This window comes from Rana temporaria, chromosome 11 (assembly GCF_905171775.1).
Source record: "Rana temporaria chromosome 11, aRanTem1.1, whole genome shotgun sequence".
Classification (NCBI taxonomy): Eukaryota; Metazoa; Chordata; class Amphibia; order Anura; family Ranidae; genus Rana; species Rana temporaria.
The window spans coordinates 85,903,348-85,923,686 of NC_053499.1; the positions used below are offsets into that span (position 1 = coordinate 85,903,348).

At 45.1% G+C, this 20,339-nt stretch overlaps 1 protein-coding gene across 1 annotated transcript in view; it reads right to left on the bottom strand.

Annotated features, from left to right (window-relative positions):
* Positions 1-20,339, bottom strand: part of MMP2 (matrix metallopeptidase 2) — an 876,267-nt gene that overhangs the window by 719,631 nt on the left and 136,297 nt on the right. The window contains exon 4 of the mRNA XM_040328746.1: positions 1,246-1,374. Coding sequence (XP_040184680.1) covers positions 1,246-1,374 — 129 coding nt within the window. The remainder of the gene's footprint in view (positions 1-1,245; positions 1,375-20,339) is intronic.

The following is a 20,339-nucleotide window of genomic DNA, read 5'->3' on the forward strand; positions in this document are numbered from 1 at the left end:
GATTCAGAGAACACTTAGGCTGGCGTATCTACAGATATGCAGCGTAAGTGTCCAGATGCGCCATCGTATCTATGCGTCTGATTCCTAACACTAGATACGCCTGAAATACGCCCGACATAAGTTGCCGTACGCCGTCGTATCTTGGGTGCATATTTATGCTGGCCGCAAGGGGCGGTTCCGTAGATTTACGCGTCGAATATGCAAATGACCTAGATACGCCGATTCACAAACGTACTTGCGCCCGTCGGGTATAGCTACGTCGTTTACGTAAGGCTTGCGTCCAGCGTAAAGTTACCCCTGCTATATGAGGCTCAGGTAATGCCTTTACGTAAACGATGTAAAAATATACGCTTGTTCCGACGTCCATACTTTTATGGACGTCGGAACAAGCGTATATTTTTACGTCGTTTACGTAAGTCGTACGTGAATGGGGCTGGGCTTAAGTTACGTTCACATCGAAAGCATTGAGCCGACGTATCTTAGGGAGTATTTGCGACGTGATTCTGAGCATGCGCGCGCAAGCGCAGTTCGTTCGGCGCTTCATTTACATGGGGTCACGCTTCATTACAATACAACACGCCCACTGCCTTGCTACTTTGAATTACGCGGGCTTACGCCAGCCCATTTACGTTACGCCGGAGTACATATGGGAGCAAGTGCTTTGTGAATACAGTACTTGCCTCTCTATGTTATGCCGGCGTAGCGCATATGAGATGCGCTACGCCCGCTCAAAGATACGCCGATGTATCTGAATCTGGCCCATAGTGGGGTTTTCTCAAATTTGACTTCAAAAGAGGAAATACATTTGAATACCAAAAGAACATTTGTTTGGCTGAAAACTTTGTGGATGCACGCCATAAGCAAAAATTGGTTTAAGGTGTTGGGAGTAAAGTTCCATATTAGAAGCATGTTTGTGGTCCTCCTGTAGAGAATGGTAGCTATGACTAAGCATTGATATCCAATGCGAAACGCGTCAGATGTTTTTCCCACTGTGTGCTGATACCTGTAGTGCATTTTTCCTTCACCCAATAAAGGGCACGTCTTTTTAAGTATTTGGAGTGCGGCTGTCCATATTTTCCTTCCTTTGTAGAGAATGGTGTATTTGATTTTTTATTTTTATTTGAAAAGCACACTTATATGTTTCATTTAATCACTAGACAATTATTATATCCAACTTAGTTTCTATGGATATTATATGTATGGGAAACATTAAAATTTGATTATATACAAGGGAATCCTTCTTACCTTGACCTTCTCCTAAGGTCCAAAGTTCATCATCATCAAAGTGGGAATCACCACCAATTCCTGATCCTGGTGCAAAAGCATGAGCCAAAAGCCCATCTTTACCATCAAATGGATATCCATCTCCATGTTCTAAAACATATGTGCAAAAAAATGAAGAGGAAACAATTTTAAGATAGTGTAGAAACAAAACTCAATTAAATACGATGAGTGATGAGCAGATGGTCCACACAAAGCCAGACAAAGCAAATCACAACAAATTGGACTAATGTGCTGCATGTGGAATGTTACAAAGTTTGACTATAGGACTAAAACACCATTTTCTTTTTAAACAGCAATATGCCATGTGATGTTTAAAACCTCTACTTGGTATACTTCTGAAAAAGTAGTATTGAGCCAACAGAGGTGATATTCAACAGGATTGATATGGTTGGGTATATCCTATATGTATATAAAAGGGTACACCATCTAAATTAAAGCATAAACTGCTTTTTGCTCCCCACATCAGTCTCACTGTATGAGGAAAATGAAAATGAAAGACTATTACAGAAAAAGCTAAAAAAAATAAATAATAATAATTGGTATCGAAAGATTTGTATTATTGAGTGGCAGCATGTGACAAAAAACATTCTTAACCACTTGCCGACCGCCATACGCCAATGTACGTCGGCAGAATCGCACGGGCAGGCAGATTGGCGTACATGTACTTCCCTGCCTCCCAGCGGGAGCCCACCCTGTGCCCAAGGCAGTGGTTTTCGCTTCAGGAGCGATACGTGATGAGGGGGCGGCCATTGATTTCTGACCACCCCCTCGCAATCGCTCCTGGCGAATGAGAAGCTTCCCCTGCCTGTGAACTGTAAACACTGGCAGGAGGAAGTGATGTCACTCTCCTCGAGGCGGTCTTTTTGACTGGAGCTTGAGGAGAGAAGACATCTCAGAGTAAGTGCACCAACACTACACTGACACCAGGACACATAGGCACACTTTCCACCCCCAGATCACCCCCAGTCACAGTGTCACTGTTTGCAAAGGTAATGTTTTTTACTGATCACTGCATTCAGTGTCATTTGTGATAGTAAAATGTGTCAGGGCAGTTAGCTTTAGGCCCCTTTAGGTCCAGGGTAGCCCCCTCCCCCCCCCTTTAATAAAGGTTTAACCCCTTGTTTTCAACCAGTGTCACTCAGGCCCCGTACACACGGCCGAGGAACTCGACGTGCTTGGCACGTCGAGTTCCTCGTCGAGTTCTGGGATGAAGCCGCCGAGGAGCTCGGCGGGACGCCTTCTCCCATAGAACAACGAGAAAATAGAGAACATGTTCTCTATTTTCTCGACGAGCTCCTCGGCGGCTCCATCGAGCCAAAAGTGTACACACGACAGAGATTCTCGGCAGAATCCGGGTTTTGACCGAGTTTCTCGGTGAATTCTGCCGAGAAACTCTGTCGTGTGTACGAGGCCTCAGTGATCTTTTTTCTGATCACCGTATTGCTGGTGATGCTAGGTAGCCAGTTATTTTTTAGGTTCACCGCCAGGTTTTTATAGCGTCAGGTACCCCCATATATTGCCTAATAACCCCTTGATTGCCCCTAGAGTTAACCCTTTCACCAGTGATCACCATATAAGTGTCACTGGTGACGCTGGTTAGCCAGTTAGTTATTTAGGTTCAGGTGATATCAATTAGGTTTTAGCGTCAGTCAGTGTATGCGTCGCCCCAGGCAGCGTCAGGTTAGTGCCAGTAGTGCAACACCCATGCAGGCAGCATACACCTCCCTTAGTGGTATAGTATCTGAACAGATAAATATCTGATCAGATCTATACTAGCATCACCAGCAGTTTAGGGTTCCAAAAAACGCATCGTTAGCGGGATCAGCCCAGATACCTGCTAGCACCTGCGTTTTGCCCCTCCGCCCAGCCCAACCAAGTGCAGTATCGATTGATCACTGTCACTTACAAAACACTAAACACATAACAGCAGTGTTCGCAGAGTCAGGCCTGATCCCAGCGATCGCTAACAGTTTTTTTTTCATTTTGATACAGTTGCTGACAGTCAGGTGATTTTTTACCTGTGAATCTCACTACTTGTACCAGTAAATTTAGATCCCAAAATGGCAAATCAAAGGTACACTAGTGAAGAGGCCTACACATTTCTTAGCATGACAGATAGTGAGGAGGAGGTCACTCATCTGTCAGATTCAGACTCAGAATACGATCCTGTAGACGACAGCAGCTCCATGACAGATAGCTCTGGTGACGAAGTTAAGGTCCCTGCCAAGGTCAGGCGTACCCGACACCATTCTTCTGATGTTGTTAAGGTGCAAGAAACGCAGGGCTCTCGTATGGAGCAGAGAAGTACTAGTACCGCTCATCCTTCTGGTGAATTGGCAAGCACCAGCGACCTAGTACACCCTGGACGTACATCCAGCACTGCAGTAACATTTGATGATGTGGCGAGTCCCATAAATGCAGTTCAAGCTGGTGAGGTGGCAAGCACAAGTAGTGTCACACTGCCACCAAGAAGAAGATAAAGACAGGCCCGTTGTGCCAATAGTGTCCTGCATGCAGACTTTGCCAATCCCGATTGGGTCCCCACCACTTCTGCAAAACCCGTACTTCCCCCAATCACTGGCCAATCCGGAATTCAGGTGGAAACAGTTGATTTTACGGCACTTGATTTTTATTGGCTGTTTTTCACCGAAGATCTCTATAGATCTATTGTGGACCAAACTAATTTGTATGCTGGTCAATACATCCCCGCTAATCCCCAGTCCACCCTTGCCAAAGAATGGAAACCAGTTACGATTTCCGAATTTAAGACGTTTCTGGGCCTTTCCCTCGACATGGGCATAGTTAAATTGAGTGAGCTACGGTTATATTGGTCCATTGACCCAGTTTACCATGTGCCAGTGTTCTCTGCCTCCATGACCATGGCACGATACGAGCAGATTGAGCTTGCAGTTCATGCATTTCAACAACAATGAACTTTGTCAACCTCGTGGAGACCCTGAATTTGATCGGCTCTACAAAATTCGGCCCCTCATAAACCACTTCAATGAATGTTTTGCAGCCTTGTATACTCCCCATCAAGTTGTCTGCGTTGACGAGTCCCTGATTACATTTTTTGGCCGCTTGTCTTTCAAACAGTACCTTCACAGCAAGCATGGCAGATACGGGGTCAAGATGTATAAGCTCTGTGACAGGGCCACAGGCTATACATATAGTTTTATGGTTTATGAGGGAAAAGATAGTCACGTAGAGCCGGAGAACTGCCCAGATTACATAGGGAGCGCTGGCAAGATGGTGTGGAACCTGGTGTCAACCTTATTCGGAAAGGGGTACCACTTATATGTGGACAATTATTACACGCGCGTGCCACTTTTTAGTCACTTGTTTGATCAGCAAATTGGCGCATGTGGCACCATGCGACCTAATCGCTTACCCCAGGGGCTTGTAGATTCCTGTTTTAGGCTGGGGGAGAGAGCCTGCTTGAAGTGTAAAAAAAACTCTCGCTGTGAAGTGGAGGTATAATAAAAAAACATTCGTTCTTTCCTCCCTTCACGCAGACATGATAGTCCAAATTCGTATGGCAGCTGGTCTTGTGGAGAAACCCCTCTGTGTCCACTAATATAACCCAAATATGGGAGGGGTGGACCTTAAAAATGTATGTAGTTTGTCGCCACTGCACGTTTGTGAGCAATTTTAAGGCATGTCATGTTTGGTATCCATGTACTTGACCTAAGATCATCTTTTTTATTTCATCAAACATTTGGGCAATATAGTGTGTTTTAGTGCTTTAAAAAAATATATAATGTTTGGGGGTTAAACGTGTGTAGTGCCTGGTTACTTAAAAAGTACCGGTGCTAGTTAAATTTAGAGAGGGATCAGAGTGTTAACTGACTCTGATCCAATTATTATGTTCAAAACTGGTCTCTGTCTCAGCTTGGCTGTGCTGTGGGCTGTCTTTTGTTACTGGGGTGTAGTTCCTACCCCAGGGCGATGGGTGGCAGCAGTGGAGTCGAGGTTTGGGTGCTCTTCCCCAGCAGCCTATCAGGATAGTTGAGCCTCGCTGTGCATGCTGGGGGAGGGTGTTTATGGGTCAAATGCCATTGGTCTGGGTTCTTCTTCGGATTGCGGCACCCACCTTTAGGGTGACTGCGCATCACGGCCTTCCAGGCCAGGGTGCGCGTTCCACTCGGTGTTACTGGTTCCGGAACCATGTTGGTCCGGAACATTTGAGCTGTGGCAGGGAGCCCAGTAGTCGACTGAGTTCCCAATCCTGAAGATCCCAAGAGATCAATGGTGATTCCATCTGAGGAGAGCCAATGAGAGGCTGGCGATCCAATAGGGTCTCGACAAACCACCGGGGATCAAGGTAGCAGGACACTGAGAGGCTGGTCACCTGTTAGTCGGTACCTAAAAACTATCTGAAGGAGATCCAGACGCAATTCTATCAAGGAGGATCATCTCCGTAATCATAATAGCAGAGAGGGCCTGTGGCAGAGGCTTTTCCCTGAGTCCATTTCAGGAGGGTCTGTGGCAGAGACATTTTTTCTTCAAGTTCAAGCGATACCCTGGCTGCCAGGTCAGTGAGACTGGGCCTGTCCGGGTACGCTATATCCACTCTGGCTGGAGTGGCGGAGAATACAAAGCATTGTTGGGAGCAGGACTGTTTCCCCATTGTTGCGCCTGAGTCTGCTACTTCTTCTTTTACTTCACTTCTACTCTTCATCACAAGTTTTAATGTTTTTACCCGACTGGGTAATAAAGAGCACAGAAAAAGACACCTGTCGTGGACATTCCGTTACTGCTATATGCACCATACACCCCTAGGACGGCGGAAGAGCCACAAGGTAACGTGCCACCCAAAACAAACCAGCAGCTCTTCCGGGGGTAGTGCTACACGTAATTTCCTTGCAAAAAAAAGTTTTCATGTAAACAAAAAGTGTCAGAAAGGGCTTTGTCTTCAAGTGAGTGAGTGAGTGAGAAACTTGTAAAGCGCAACACATGCAAACTGAATCGCCTCTGGGCGCTGTATCCATTTCATGGGTAAAGAACCCCTTGATCTCAGAGGAGATGGGTTTTAACCTTTCTCCTAAAGGCCATGTGGTCCAACTCCAGTCGGATGGTGGTTGGTAGTTCATTCCACAGCCGAGGTCCCTGGACTGCAAATCTTCGATCTCCTTTGGACTTGGACTTGGGTTATGGGCTTTTATTTTTTCACATAGATATTGGGGGGCGTTGCCTTGAATACACTTATGCATTAGGCAGAGTGCCTTGAAAGTGATTCTGTCTTTTACTGGCAACCAATGAAGGTATCTCAGCGAAGGTGAGATTGATTCCAATGGTTTTTTGCCGGTCACTAATCGAGCGGCCGTATTTTGAACGACTTGCAGACGAGTGATTTGGTATTTGGGGAGTCCTAGATAGAGGGCATTTGCGTAGTCCAGTCTGGAATTGATGATTGTTCCCGCCACGACTGCCATGTCCTCTTTCGGGATAAAGAGGGTGAGTCTGCATAGTAGGCGCAGCAGATGGTGTGATCCACTGACTACTGACCCTATTTGTGCATCCATTGTCATGTAGGTGTTGAAAATGACTCCGAGACTTTTGACTTTGGTGCTGGGGGTGATTAGTTTTACCCAGAATGGGCAGGGGAGTCCATGTTGACGCGGGGTGATTTTTTTCGGTTAGCGTGAAACAGGAGAAGTTCTGTTTTTGAACCGTTGAGTTTAAGATAACTGGATGTCAAGTAATTAGAAGCGTGGATGACATAAGCTTCTAAACGTTGTGCATAAAATGCCAGGACAGTTCAAAACCCCACCAAATGAGCCCATTTTGGAAAGTAGACACCCAAAGCTTATTTGCTGAGAGGCATGTCGAGTCCATGGAATATTTTATATTTTGACACAAGTTGCTGGAAAAATACTTTTTTTTTTTTTTTTGCACAAAGCTGTCACTAAATGATATATTGCTCAAATATGCCACAGGCATATGTGGAATTACACCCCAATATACATTGTTACTTCTCTTGAGTACGGGGATACCACATGTGTGAGACTTTTTGGGAGCCTAGCCGCATACGGGACCCCAAAAACCAAGAAGCGCCTTCAGGCTTTCTAAAGGTGTAAATCTTTGATTTCACTCCTCACTGCCTATCACAGTTTCGGAGGCCATGAAATGCCCAGTTGGTGCAAACTCCCCCCAAATTACCCCATTTTGGAAAGTAGACACCCCAAGCTATTTGCTGAGAGCTATTGTGAGTATTTTGCAGATCTCGCCTTTTTGTCTCAATGTTTTGAAAATTGAAAAAATAAAAAATGTCTTTCTTAATTTTCAAAAACAAATGAGAGCTGTAAAATACCCACCATGCCTCTCAGAAAATAGCTTGGGGTGTCTACTTTCCAAAATGAGGTCATTTGGGGGGGTCTTGTGCCATCTGGTCATTCCATGGCCTCCAAAACTGTGATAGACAGTGAGGAGTGAAATCAAAATTTTACACCCTTAGAAATCCTGAAGGCGGTTCTCGGGGTTCTGTACGCGGCTAGGCATTACACCCCAATATACATTGTTAAAAAATAACAAATTGATAACAAATAACAGGGTGAATGTGGCAGAAAAGGTGCCTGCAGCCAGTGTCCGCGACAATGCCCCCCCTGTCCCATAGTCTGGCACACCCAGCTAGATTCACCACGGGTCAGCTTGGGGCTGTCCGGGAGAGTCTTATAGTTCAGTTTTCCGGGAAAGTCCATCAGCGTTCCTATTCTGCTTTTATGGCCGATACTGGATGGTAAAATTGTAAGGCTGCAGGGCCAAGCTCCATCGTAACAAACGTCCATTATCCCCGAAGACCCGATTAAGCCAGATTAATGGATTGTGGTTGGTGAGCACCGTAAAAGATCGTCCGTAGAGATAAGGTTGAAATTTCTTGAGAGCCCACACCAGTGCCAAACACTCCTTCTCCATGGCTGCATAACTGACTTCCCTGGGTAGCAGCTTCCAACTGATGTAGGCCACAGGGTGCTCACCACCATGATGTCCTACTTGGCTCAGTACTGCCCCCAGCCCGAATGTAGAGGCATCTGTGTGGACACAAAAACGTTTCGTTGGGTTAGGGGCAGCTAGAACAGGAGCCACATTTAGTGCATTCTTTAATCGTTGGAAGGCAGCTTCACACTCTGGACCACAGTACCTGTCGGGGGAGGTGCTTCTTGGTAAGGTCTGTCAGGGGTTTAGCGATGGAACTATATTCCATGACAAACTTCCTATAGTACCCAGCTTTGCCGAGGAACTCCATGACCTGGGTTTTAGTACGGGGGGTCAGCCACTTAGCAACTGCCTCAATCTTGGCAGGCTCAGGTTGTTGTTGTCCACTGCCTACTCGATATCCAAGGTACTATACCTTGGACATCCCTATGCTGCATTTTTCTGGTTTAAGCGTTAGCCCTGCACCCTTAATGCGGTCTAACACGACACCAAGGTGAACAAGATGGTCCTCCCAGGTATCACTGTAGATTGCAATGTCGTCCAGATTTTCCCTGATCAATGCGATCTAACAGATCATCCACCCTGGGCATAGGATAAGTGTCAGTGGTGGTGCAATCATTTAATCTGCGGTAGTCTACGCAGAAGCGAGTCGCGCCATCCCGCTTCGGTACAAGGACCACCGGGGAAGCCCAGGGGCTGCTGGATGGCTCAATGACTCCCAACTCAAGCATCTCCTTAATCTCATGACGCATTCCCTCTCTCTTACTGCGTCAGGTATCCGGTAAGCCGCCTGTCTTAGTGGCAGCTGTCCTGGGGTCTCCACTCGGTACACTGCCATAGTAGTGTACCCAGGGACTTTGGAGAACATTTCTCTTCTCTGACTAAGGACCTGTCTAACTTGTTCTCTCTGCGTTGGTCTTAGCTGGTCGTCAAGCTTTATTGTCTCTATCCCTGCAGTAATCCTATTTAGCTCTGGGAGCACCAGCAGGGGAAGGTTCTCAGAATATTCCACAGGGGGAGCACATATAGTGGCTACCTCTTCTGATCTTTCCCAGTATGCTTTCAACATGTTTACACAGAGCTCTCAGCCGGAAAAACAACTCGGGCTGGTTTAACGACACTCTCACTCTACTGAAACAGGATCGCAGAAGAGCTGAAGGAGCTTTGAGGAGGAACCCATCAAAAGAAAACCTCACAAAGTACAAAACCCTCACCAAGAATTACCACAAAGCAATCTTTAAAGCCAAAAAAGAGCATTTCGCAAACACCATCTCAAAAGCCCTAAACCGTCCACGGGAACTTTTTAAACTAAACTAGTCGCTAAGACTATGAACCCCGCATGCTTGGAGCCCCCTGCAAGTGAGACTCAAGAATTCTGTAACGAATTATTTGACTTTTTCATCGACAAAATAGAAAAGATTCGGCAAACAGTGCAACAGAAAAAAAACATTAAGCCCACTCAGATACAGCAAGAAGAAGCAATCCACATGAATAGTCCACGATCAACGATTTTCGAACTGGTCCCAATTTCCATCGACACCACAAAAAACATCATCGGAAGCCTCCGAGACAACACATCACCAAATGACATCATCCCTACAAAACTCTTGAAAGAATGCACGGACATCTTGGCCCCCATCATAACGCACATCATAAACCAATCGTTCAGGGAAGGGATGGTTCCGAGCACCCTCAAGCAAGGCATAATAAAACCCCTCCTAAAAAAACCCAACCTCGACCCTAAAGACCCAAACCATCGCAGACCGGTAACAAGCCTGAACACCATCTCCAAGATCATGGAGAAAGCAGTAGTACAACAGCTTCAGCCCCATCTTGACGACCACAAACTACTAGATGCCCTACAATCAGGTTTTCGCCCAGGCCACGGCACAGAAACGGCTCTCCTCAAGATATGGGATGACGCTCTCGAAGCAGCAGATGACGGAGAATCCTGTCTCCTAGTGCTGCTGGACCTTAGTGCAGCCTTCGACACGGTAGACCACAACATATTGCTCACGCGACTCAAAGAAGTAGCCGGAGTCTCTGATGCGGCCCTACCGTGGTTCGCATCTTTCCTAGAAAATTGCACTCAGACCGTGAAACTTGGAGATTTCACATCAGAAACACGGACCATCACATGCGGAGTTCCTCAAGGATCACCCCTCTCACCTGTACTCTTCAACATCTACATCCGCCCGCTCCTCAAAATCATCAGCAAACAGGACCTGTGCTACCACTCCTATGCGGACGACACGCAGCTGTACCTTCGAATCACCAACAAACAAGACCAATTCCATGAACTAGGAAAATGTCTTACACTGATCGACAATTGGATGACGGAAAGCTCCCTCAAACTCAACGGATCCAAAACAGAGCTACTCACCCTTCATGCAAATAGGAAATCTATCTCCAGGACCACATGGACACCACCCACCATCCTCGGACAAACCATCGCGCCAAGCAATAAAGTCAAAAGTCTCGGAGTCATCTTTGACGCAGACATGACGATGGATGCACAAATAGGATCAGTCGTCAGCGGTTCTCATCATCTGCTCCGCATGCTACGTAGACTCATTCCCTTCATCCCGGAAGAGGACACGGCAGTAGTGGTTGGAACAATCATCAACTCACGACTCGACTACGCAAATTCACTCTATTTAGGACTACCGAAATACCAGATTACACGTCTACAAGTCGTCCAAAACACAGCAGCCAGACTGGTAACGGGTAAAAAGCCGTGGGAACCAATCTCCCCGGCCTTGAGGTCCCTCCACTGGCTGCCCGTACAGGACCGGGTGACATTCAAGACTCTCTGCCTCACCCACAAATGTACACAGGGTAAAGCTCCTCAATATTTAAGCGAGAAAATAAAACCCTACGTCACCCAGCGCGTGCTCCGATCAACCAACCAAAACCTTCTCCAAATCCCAAATCTCACTACAAATCTAAGGGAGAACGTAGATTCTCGGTCCAAGGACCACGGCTCTGGAATGCTCTACCCACGACCATCCGCTTGGAAGAAAACCATCGGGTTTTTAGGAAAAAACTGAAGACCCACCTCTTCTGAAAGACCTGTACAACTTTGGATGCCAAGCGCCTTGAGGCGATTAAGTTCGCATTTGCTGCGCTATATAAGTTTCTCACTCACTCACTCACATGAAAAGTCCGTCGGACTCTTTCATCCGAACATTTAGCCACGAGGTAGGTTGTGGCACAGATCTTTGCCAAAACCCAGTAAGGTCCCTGCCAAGTGGCCTGTCACCCACCTCCCATACAGTAACTCAAATGGGGTGAACCCGGTAGATTCCTGCGGCACCTCCCGAGAAGCAAAGTGAAGGTGCGGCAGATATCTCTCCCAATCCCTGTGAGAGGTTGCAAATGTCCTAAGCAGCTGTTTCAGTGTTCCATTGAACCTCTCACACAGCCCGTTGTTCTAGGGGTGATAAGGAGAGCTATGTAGGGGCTTTATCGCACAGGAAGCCCACCCTGGAAAAGATCCGTAGCAAGGCATCTGCCACGGTTTCTGCGTGGATATTTGCTAGGGGAATGGCCTCTGGGTACTGGGTGGCATAATCCACCACGGTAAGGATATATCTCTTCCCAGAAGGACTAGGTCTGGGCAATGGTCCTACCAGGTCTACGGCAACACGGCTAAATTGTTCATCAATGATAAGTAAAGGGTGTAGGGGAGCTTTCAGTGGGCCCCTATGCTTACCCACCCGCTGGCATGTATCACAGGTTCGGCAATACTGTGGGACATCCCCTGTAATCCCTGGCCAAAAAAACAACTGAGTCAGATGGTGGAGGGTCCCGGTCATCCCCAGGTGTCCGGATAAGTGTATGTCATGCCCAATGCGCAGCAGATCATGCCGATATTTCTGCAGCACAACCATCTGCCGCTTGGGCGGATGGGAGGCTGTTTTTTCCTCTGTTACTCGATGGAGTAATCCCTGGACCCACTCTACACGCTCCCTCTCCAACCCCCCCGGGGTCCAATCCTGCTCTTTCCCTATAGCTAGCTAGGGAAGGGACGCTGAGCGTTGCCTGTGCAAAGTCATGGGGAGAAGCCCAAGTCGGGGTAGGAATGGCTGGGGTAGTACAGTCTAGGTTAGGGGTGACAGGTCTTACCAGGGTCCCGTCCTCAAGGAAGCGCACCTCCATCTGGGCTTGCTGGCGGGTGGTAACAGGGCAGGCTTCCGGGGATACATCCAGGGAGAAGGCTGAATTTAAACGTCCCAAATTGTTGCCCAAAAAAACCTCCGCAGGTAAGTTCTGCATTATTCCAACTTCCACTTCTTTGGCCCCCGAACCCCAATCAAGGTGAACCCTGGCAGTGGGGACCCGCATAACATTTCCCCCGGCCACCCGCATAGCCACAGACCGTCCCGTTTGTTCTGCTGGGGTTATCATTTGGGACTGTATCAGGGTAATTGTAGCTCCGGTGTCCCGCAGTCCCTGGGCAGCCTGACCGTTAATCCACACGGCTTGTCGATGGTGCAAATGATTATCTGTAGCAGCTGCTTGCAGCACACGCGGGAATGGCCAGGAATCCTCCTATAGAGCGGCCGACTACTCATTCAGCGCACCTCGAGCGCATCAACTAACACTTCCCCCCCCGGCTAGTGCGATTTGTCCATCTCTGATGGGGCCCCAGGTGAACATGGGGCCCATGGGCTGTGCCCAGGGGTGCCCGCTCAGTAAGACGGCCCTGTACTGTAAAATGTTTCTGCCTTACATACAGAATATATAATGCACTTCTGTCATGATTTAATCTTCCAATAAAGCTTTCGTAAACAAAACAAAAAAAAAATGTTTCTGCTTTTTTTTTTTTTGCAAAATGAATTACAAGCAACGAAGCTAGTGGGATAGAAACCTCATCTACTGAAGCAACCTCATCTTTTATATTTAACCAAAGAAATGGGCATTCTATTGTGTGTGTTTGCACTTAAATTCATTTTATCATATGTGGGGTCTTCAAAAAGTTTCAGTACACATTATATATATATATATATATATATATATATATATATATATATATATATATATATATATATATACACACATACACACACACACACACATATATATATATATATATATATATATATATATATATATATATATATATATATATATATATATATATATAAAATGGAGTTTAAAAAAGTGCAGAAACTTTTTGAAGAAGCATTTATTAATCAGTTGTATATAACGTAACGCAAGATAAAAATTTGCAACCATCATCTTTTTATTCTACAGTGCCTCTGTTTAAGAAAATATATATTGTCCTGGGGGTTTAAGTAATTTTTTGGCCAAGAATAAGGATTTTCATATGCGTGCAAAAAATTTAAATACCGTAAATTGCTCTAGAGCCGAGCTGGTTTGGAGGAAACTATCCAGAAGATTCCATGTTTCTTGTTTATGCTCCCCCTCTAAGGGAAGAATAAACTGGGTATGAAAGTAATATTTGTACTCTGGTCAAGTGTATTAAAAAGTATGTTTTGGAATTAGAATTTCTTAAGATACCTGCCAGCATACAATGTAAAAAATGTCCTTCATTTTGTTTCTGCATGTCAAATTAAATATTATAAGAGAGACAGCAGAAAAAAAGAGGGCTTTTTATTGAAATTTGCTCTCTTTGTTGGAGGGGCCCATATATCACCATACAGATACAGATGCAGGTCCCTTTAACTCCATTTCCCATGTCTCGCTAGGTTTCTGAACATGCCCATGACATATATTTTCCTTATCTTCCCTCCCTCAATAGCAAGTAACAATAGAGAAGCCACATCTGATGAGACAGAGCTCTGACAGTGATGCGCGACGCTGTCATATAAGGAATTCCACGCATGCGTCGAATCATTCAAATATTTATCTGCTGGAATCCATCCCAGGGGATAAATATCCGCGGAAAAAGATCCGCTGGAGTGTACACACCATAGGATCTATCCGCTGAAACCCATTCGCTGGGATTTTTCAGCGGATGGATTCTATCGTGTGTATGGGGCCTTAGAGGTGCCTCTCTTGTCTTTTATACTCTGTAAAAAAAATGCTTTGATATACAAGTGCTTTGGATTACAAGCATGTTTCTGGAACAAACTATGCTCGCAAACCAAGGTTTTACTGTACCTGCCTTCATAAGATCATAACAAGGCTGTATGTTTTTCTCTGTATGTTATATATTGAATCATCTATGGCTGTTTTATTATAGTTCAACTACATATACTATCAGGCGGTGATGTGAATGTTTTGATAACCATTATCCTTATGTATGAGGGTCAGTATAGTTTAGGATTTTTTTAAAGGGCAAGCTGGATACTTAGTCTTTGAGCATATTTTCTTAGTTATAATGTAGTTTGGATTAAATGTCCTGTATAAATAAAAGGTCTACCTCCATCCCCTTTAACCTCTTGCCGACCGCCCACCGTAGTGGGTCCTTTCAGGGGGAGAAATGACTGATCGCATGTTCATACAATGTATGAACAGCGATCTGTCATTTCCCCTAGTCAGTCCCACCCCCCCTTCAGTTAGAACACAATGAGGGAACATAATTAACCCCTTCCTCGCCCCCTAGTGTTAACCCCTTCCCTGCCAGTGAAATTTTTACAGTAATCAATGCATTTTTATAGCACTGATCGCTATAAAAATGCCAATGGTCCCAAAAATGTGTCAATAGTGTCCGAAGTGTCCGCCATAAGGTCGCAGTACCGATAAAATTTTGCAGATCGCCGCCATTACTAAAAAAAAAAAAAAAATAATAATATTAATAAAAATGCCATAAATCTATCCCCTATTTTGTAGACGCTATAATTTTTGCGCAAACCAATCAATAAATGCTTATTGCAATTTTTTTTACGAAAAATATGTAGAAGAATACGTATCAGCCTAAACTGAGAAAAAAAATTATTTTTTTTATATATTTTTAGAGGATATTTATTACAGCAAAAAGTAAAACATATTAATTTTTTTTCAAAATTGTCGCTCTATTTTTGTTTATAGCGCAAAAAATATAAACCGCAGAGATAATCAAATACCACCAAAAGAAAGCTCTATTTGTGGGGAAAAAAGGATGCAAATTTTGTTTGGGAGCCACGTCGCACGACCATGCAATTGTCAGTTAAAGCGACGCAGTGCCGAATCGCAAAAAGTGGCCCGGTCATTGACCAGCAAAATGGTCCTGGGGTGAAGTGATTAAGGTATGTGATTATTTATACTTGCACATCTCTCCGGTGGATGATACACAGTCAGGCGAACATTTGCCTCAGCTCCTCTTCTGGTCTATTCTATCTGTGTTGACTATCTCCTTTGGCACAAAACTACTTGCCTTGTCTTCCCGTAGCCTAGATTGACAAGACGAACCTAAGTGGTATCGCCTTACTTTTCTTTTCTTTTTTTTCCTTCCCTCCCTTTTTTCTTTTCTTAGGGAGTGATCACTTGACTTCACAGGGATGGGGGGGGGGTTAAATTTGTATATGAGCTATGTATGTTAATAAGATTTGCTTTGTTTATTTTGTTTATACAATTGTTAATATCCGGCACCCCATCATATGAAATGATCTTGTAGCCCTGACGAAGCGGCGATGACCTCGAAACAGGTAGGATAATCTCTAACCTGTCGAATGGTTGCCTTTTTGCTTTTATGTATTATGTTGTTGTACTAGATTTCCCATGATATGTACCAATTTTTAATCTTTGTTTAATAAAGACATGTATATTTTAGATTATGTTTTCTTTTGTTGAACTTGATATTAATGAGAGGCCATCCTTGAACACCCTTTCATTTCTCTTACATGTTGATGGGAACAAGGTGATGAAACTCTGACTGTGGATCATCAGTATAACAATGAAAAATGTGATTGCTTTCTCCAAATTTAAAAAAAATTGTGAAAAAATTAAAAAGGGGGAAAATGTTCTCTTAATCTTTGTGTTAAAAAAAACCCACAAGAATCATTCAAAGGATAAAAAAACATCCAAAGGTGCTATTGTAAATCTAACAATTATCAAAAGGTACAGCAGTCCCCAGAGTGCAGCGCTATTCACTTGTCAGATATCATGCATTTGACCATGGGTCAGCTTCAACACTTCCAATATTGCACCCTGTTCAGGAGAGAGAGTAATATAGATAGCCAGATGGCCCCTTACCAGAATTGGTGGACTCCTATCACGGGAGTCAAGACAGCTTCAGATGTTCACACCGACAGCCAGTCTAGTACACAAACACCTCTGTGCAGGGATCACTCAAACAGTATAGCCTGTGGGTTGGTGTCTGATTGTTCATCTCACTTCCGATCAGCTGCTCCAAACTCTCCCACTGACATGTTTCCCAGTAGATGCTTGTTATAGGGAAACATGTCGGTGGGCAGTGGCGGCCCGTCCATAGGGGCGCCCGGGCGCCGCCCCCATCCCACAGTCAGTAAAAAAAAAAAAAAAAAATTTTTTTTAAGTCTGTCCCTTTAAGATTTTTTTTCCCAAAAACTGGCTTTATGTGCTCTGTGTCCGCTCGCCGGACGCCGGGAACAGTGCTGTTCGAATAGCGCCACGTCTGTGCAATCACAGGATTGCAGACGCGGCGCTACATTGGCACAAAAAATATGCCATTGTGGCGTTCTCCATCGCGCCACTCGCTTCCGGCGCGATGGAGTGTATTGTTATGGCCGGGCGGGTGCATACACTGTCTGTGTGCACCCGCCCGTCTCTGTGCTCGTTCCGACGTCACTGGGAAAACAGGAAGTGACGTCGGCTCAGCTCGAGTTCAGTGCGCCCGACCGTGGAAGAGGTAAGCCTGTCTGTCTCTACATCGGCGGCCGCTTCACAGCATCCAACCCCTCCCGCGATTTCCACAAAGTATTTTGGTATTCGGCGGCCGCCCCCCCCCCCACTTATTCAACCTTTTTTTTCTATTTAGTATTCGCCCCCCCCCCCCGCTTATTTAAAGTCTTTTTTTGCATCTAATATTCGGCGGACCAACCCCCCCCCCCCCCCGCTTATTCAAACTCTTTATTTTTTTCTAATATTTTAATATTTTATTTTATATTAGTTAAATATATTAAGCTTATTAACAGTTTATTTTTTATATCTGATTCAATTTAGCATTAAGTATAAAAAAAGTTTTTTTTTTAATAACTGGGGGGGGGAGGTGGTCTGGTGGGGTAGTGTTACCGCCCGCTGTAGTGTTTCTTGTGCTGTAATGAATTTTTACATAGAAAAGAAATGTTGTTAATAAATGGGTAAATGAATTATAAAAAAGATTTTTCCAATAACGGTTATTAAAAAAATCTTTTTTTTATAATTAATTTACCCATTTATTAACAACATTTCTTTTCTATGTAAAAATTCATTACAGCACAAATAGCGGGCGGTAACACTACCCCACCAGACCACAACCCCCTCCCCCCAGTTATTAAAAAAAAAACTTTTTTTATACTGAATGTGCAGGGAAAATATCGGCCGTCAACACCGCCCCACCCCCCGCTTGCAAATTGTCCTGCGACTTGGGACTGGAAAGTTGCAGGAGAAGTTGGACCCGATGATTTCCAATGAGAACTGTTCAGATCTGTGCAACTTTGAAGTAGTCCCTGCATTACTTTTGTCCCACCTTGATGTGACTTGAGGTCCATAGACCTCCAGAATACATAGGCATTGCTTCAAGTCGCTGCAAAAAGTTGTGGCAGAATCTTGCGACTTTCAGGCTAATGCAGTCTGAAAGTTGCACAATTCTACTGCAATTCTGATGTGACTTAAAGGAGTTCTCTGAGCTAAAACTTTTAACCCCCGCTGTGCCCGGGCTGTAAAACTATACAAAATAAACTTTCACTTACCTGCCTACGATCCCCCGTTGTTCCGATATCGCCGTCCCGTTCTCCGGTCCCGGTCTCTTCCACTTCCTGGGGGTCGGTGACTCACAGTGCGCTCAGCCTATCAGCGGCCGCAGCAATGTCCCGTCGCGGCCGCTGATAGGCTGAGCGCACTGTGAGTCACCGACCCCCAGGAAGTGGAAGAGACCGGGACCGGAGAACAGGATGGCGATATCGGAACAACGGGGGATCGTAGGCAGGTAAGTGAAAGTTTGTTTTGTATAGTTTTACAGCCCGGGCACAGCGGGGGTTAAAAGTTTTAGCTCAGAGAACTCCTTTAAAGCAATGCCTGTGTATTCTCGAGGTCTACGGACCTCAAGTTGCATCAAAGTGGGACCAAAGTAATGCAGGGACTACTTTGAAGTCGCACAGATATGAACGGTTCTCATTGGAAACGACTTGTCATGCAACATTTAAGTCCCAAGTCGCAGGACAAGTAATTCCTGCAGTCTCTGGTAATCTTGTGCAGTATGTCCGCAGTCTCTGGTAATCTTGTGTAGTATGTCTGCAGTCTCTGGTAATCTTCTGCAGTATGTCTGCAGTCTCTGGTAATCTTGTGCAGTATGTCCGCAGTCTCTGGTAATCTTGTGCAGTATGTCCGCAGTCTCTGGTAATCTTGTGCAGTATGTCCGCAGTCTCTGGTAATCTTTTGCAGTATGTCCGCAGTCTCTGGTAATCTCCTGCAGTATGTCCGCAGTCTCTGGTAATCTTGTGCAGTATGTCCGCAGTCTCTGGTAATCTTGTGCAGTATGTCCGCAGTCTCTGGTAATCTTGTGTAGTATGTCTGCAGTCTCTGGTAATCTTTTGCAGTATGTCCGCAGTCTCTGGTAATCTCCTGCAGTATGTCCGCAGTCTCTGGTAATCTCCTGCAGTATGTCTGCAGTCTCTGGTAATCTCCTGCAGTATGTCTGCAGTCTCTGGTAATCTTGTGCAGTATGTCCGCAGTCTCTGGTAATCTTGTGCAGTATGTCCGCAGTCTCTGGTAATCTTGTGCAGTATGTCCGCAGTCTCTGGTAATCTTGTGTAGTATGTCCGCAGTCTCTGGTAATCTTTTGCAGTATGTCCGCAGTCTCTGGTAATCTCCTGCAGTATGTCCGCAGTCTCTGGTAATCTTGTGTAGTATGTCCGCAGTCTCTGGTACTCTTGTGCAGTATGTCCGCAGTCTCTGGTAATCTTGTGCAGTATGTCCGCAGTCTCTGGTAATCCTGTGCAGTATGTCCGCAGTCTCTGGTACTCTTGTGCAGTATGTCCGCAGTCTCTGGTAATCTTGTGCAGTATGTCCGCAGTCTCTGGTAATCTTGTGCAGTATGTCCGCAGTCTCTGGTAATCTTGTGCAGTATGTCCGCAGTCTCTGGTAATCCTGTGCAGTATGTCAGCAGTCTCTGGTAATCCTGTGCAGTATGTCCACAGTCTCTGGTAATCTTGTGCAGTATGTCCGCAGTCTCTGGTAATCTCCTGCCCATTTCGAGTCCTTCATTACTAACAGTGTCATATTTTAGTTTGTTTGCACCGATCTGTAAGGCTGCGCTATATACCATGATTTGTGATGCTGGGGCTATATACTCTGTGCTGTGACGCTGAGCTGTATACTCCTGACATTGAGTGGAATACAGGGGACGGAGTGGTGGATTATATAAGGGGTGTGGCTTATGAGAAGTGGGAGGGACCAAATGTGGAAGGGCGGGGTATTGCGCCCCCCATCATAAAACTTCACCAGCCGCCACTGTCGGTGGGAGATAGTCCATAGGCGTCACCACATATCAGAAGGCTACCTCAACATTAGCAGCTGTTTTTAAGATTTCGTTTTTTCGTTTGCTGTGCTTTAAGAGTTTTTTTTTTTTTTTTAATAAAGCACCATTTGCTTACTACACTATGATATTCTCATCTTTCTTTTTTTTTTTTTAACATTGCACCTTCCACCTAATGAACTTCTTTGAGTTGAATACTCACTGAGTGGCAACACTTTTTATTTATTTTTTTAACAGAAGGAATGTTTATTCAGGTATTCAATCGGTTACAGGTTAAGCATAGCAAGGTTTACAATGAAAGACAATATGCAATGTAACGTTAGAAAAAGTCAAACAAAACCAAGGAAACAAAATGCATCCAGCAAGTATAGAACATTAGGGTATATTCCAGATTAACTTGGGAATACCTTATCCTCTCGCACATTAGACATGACATGGTCTGCACAGTGTTTTGTGCCATCAATGAGGGAGGTAGAAGGGGGGTTGGGGAAAAAGTGTGGGAGGAAAGAAGGGGGGT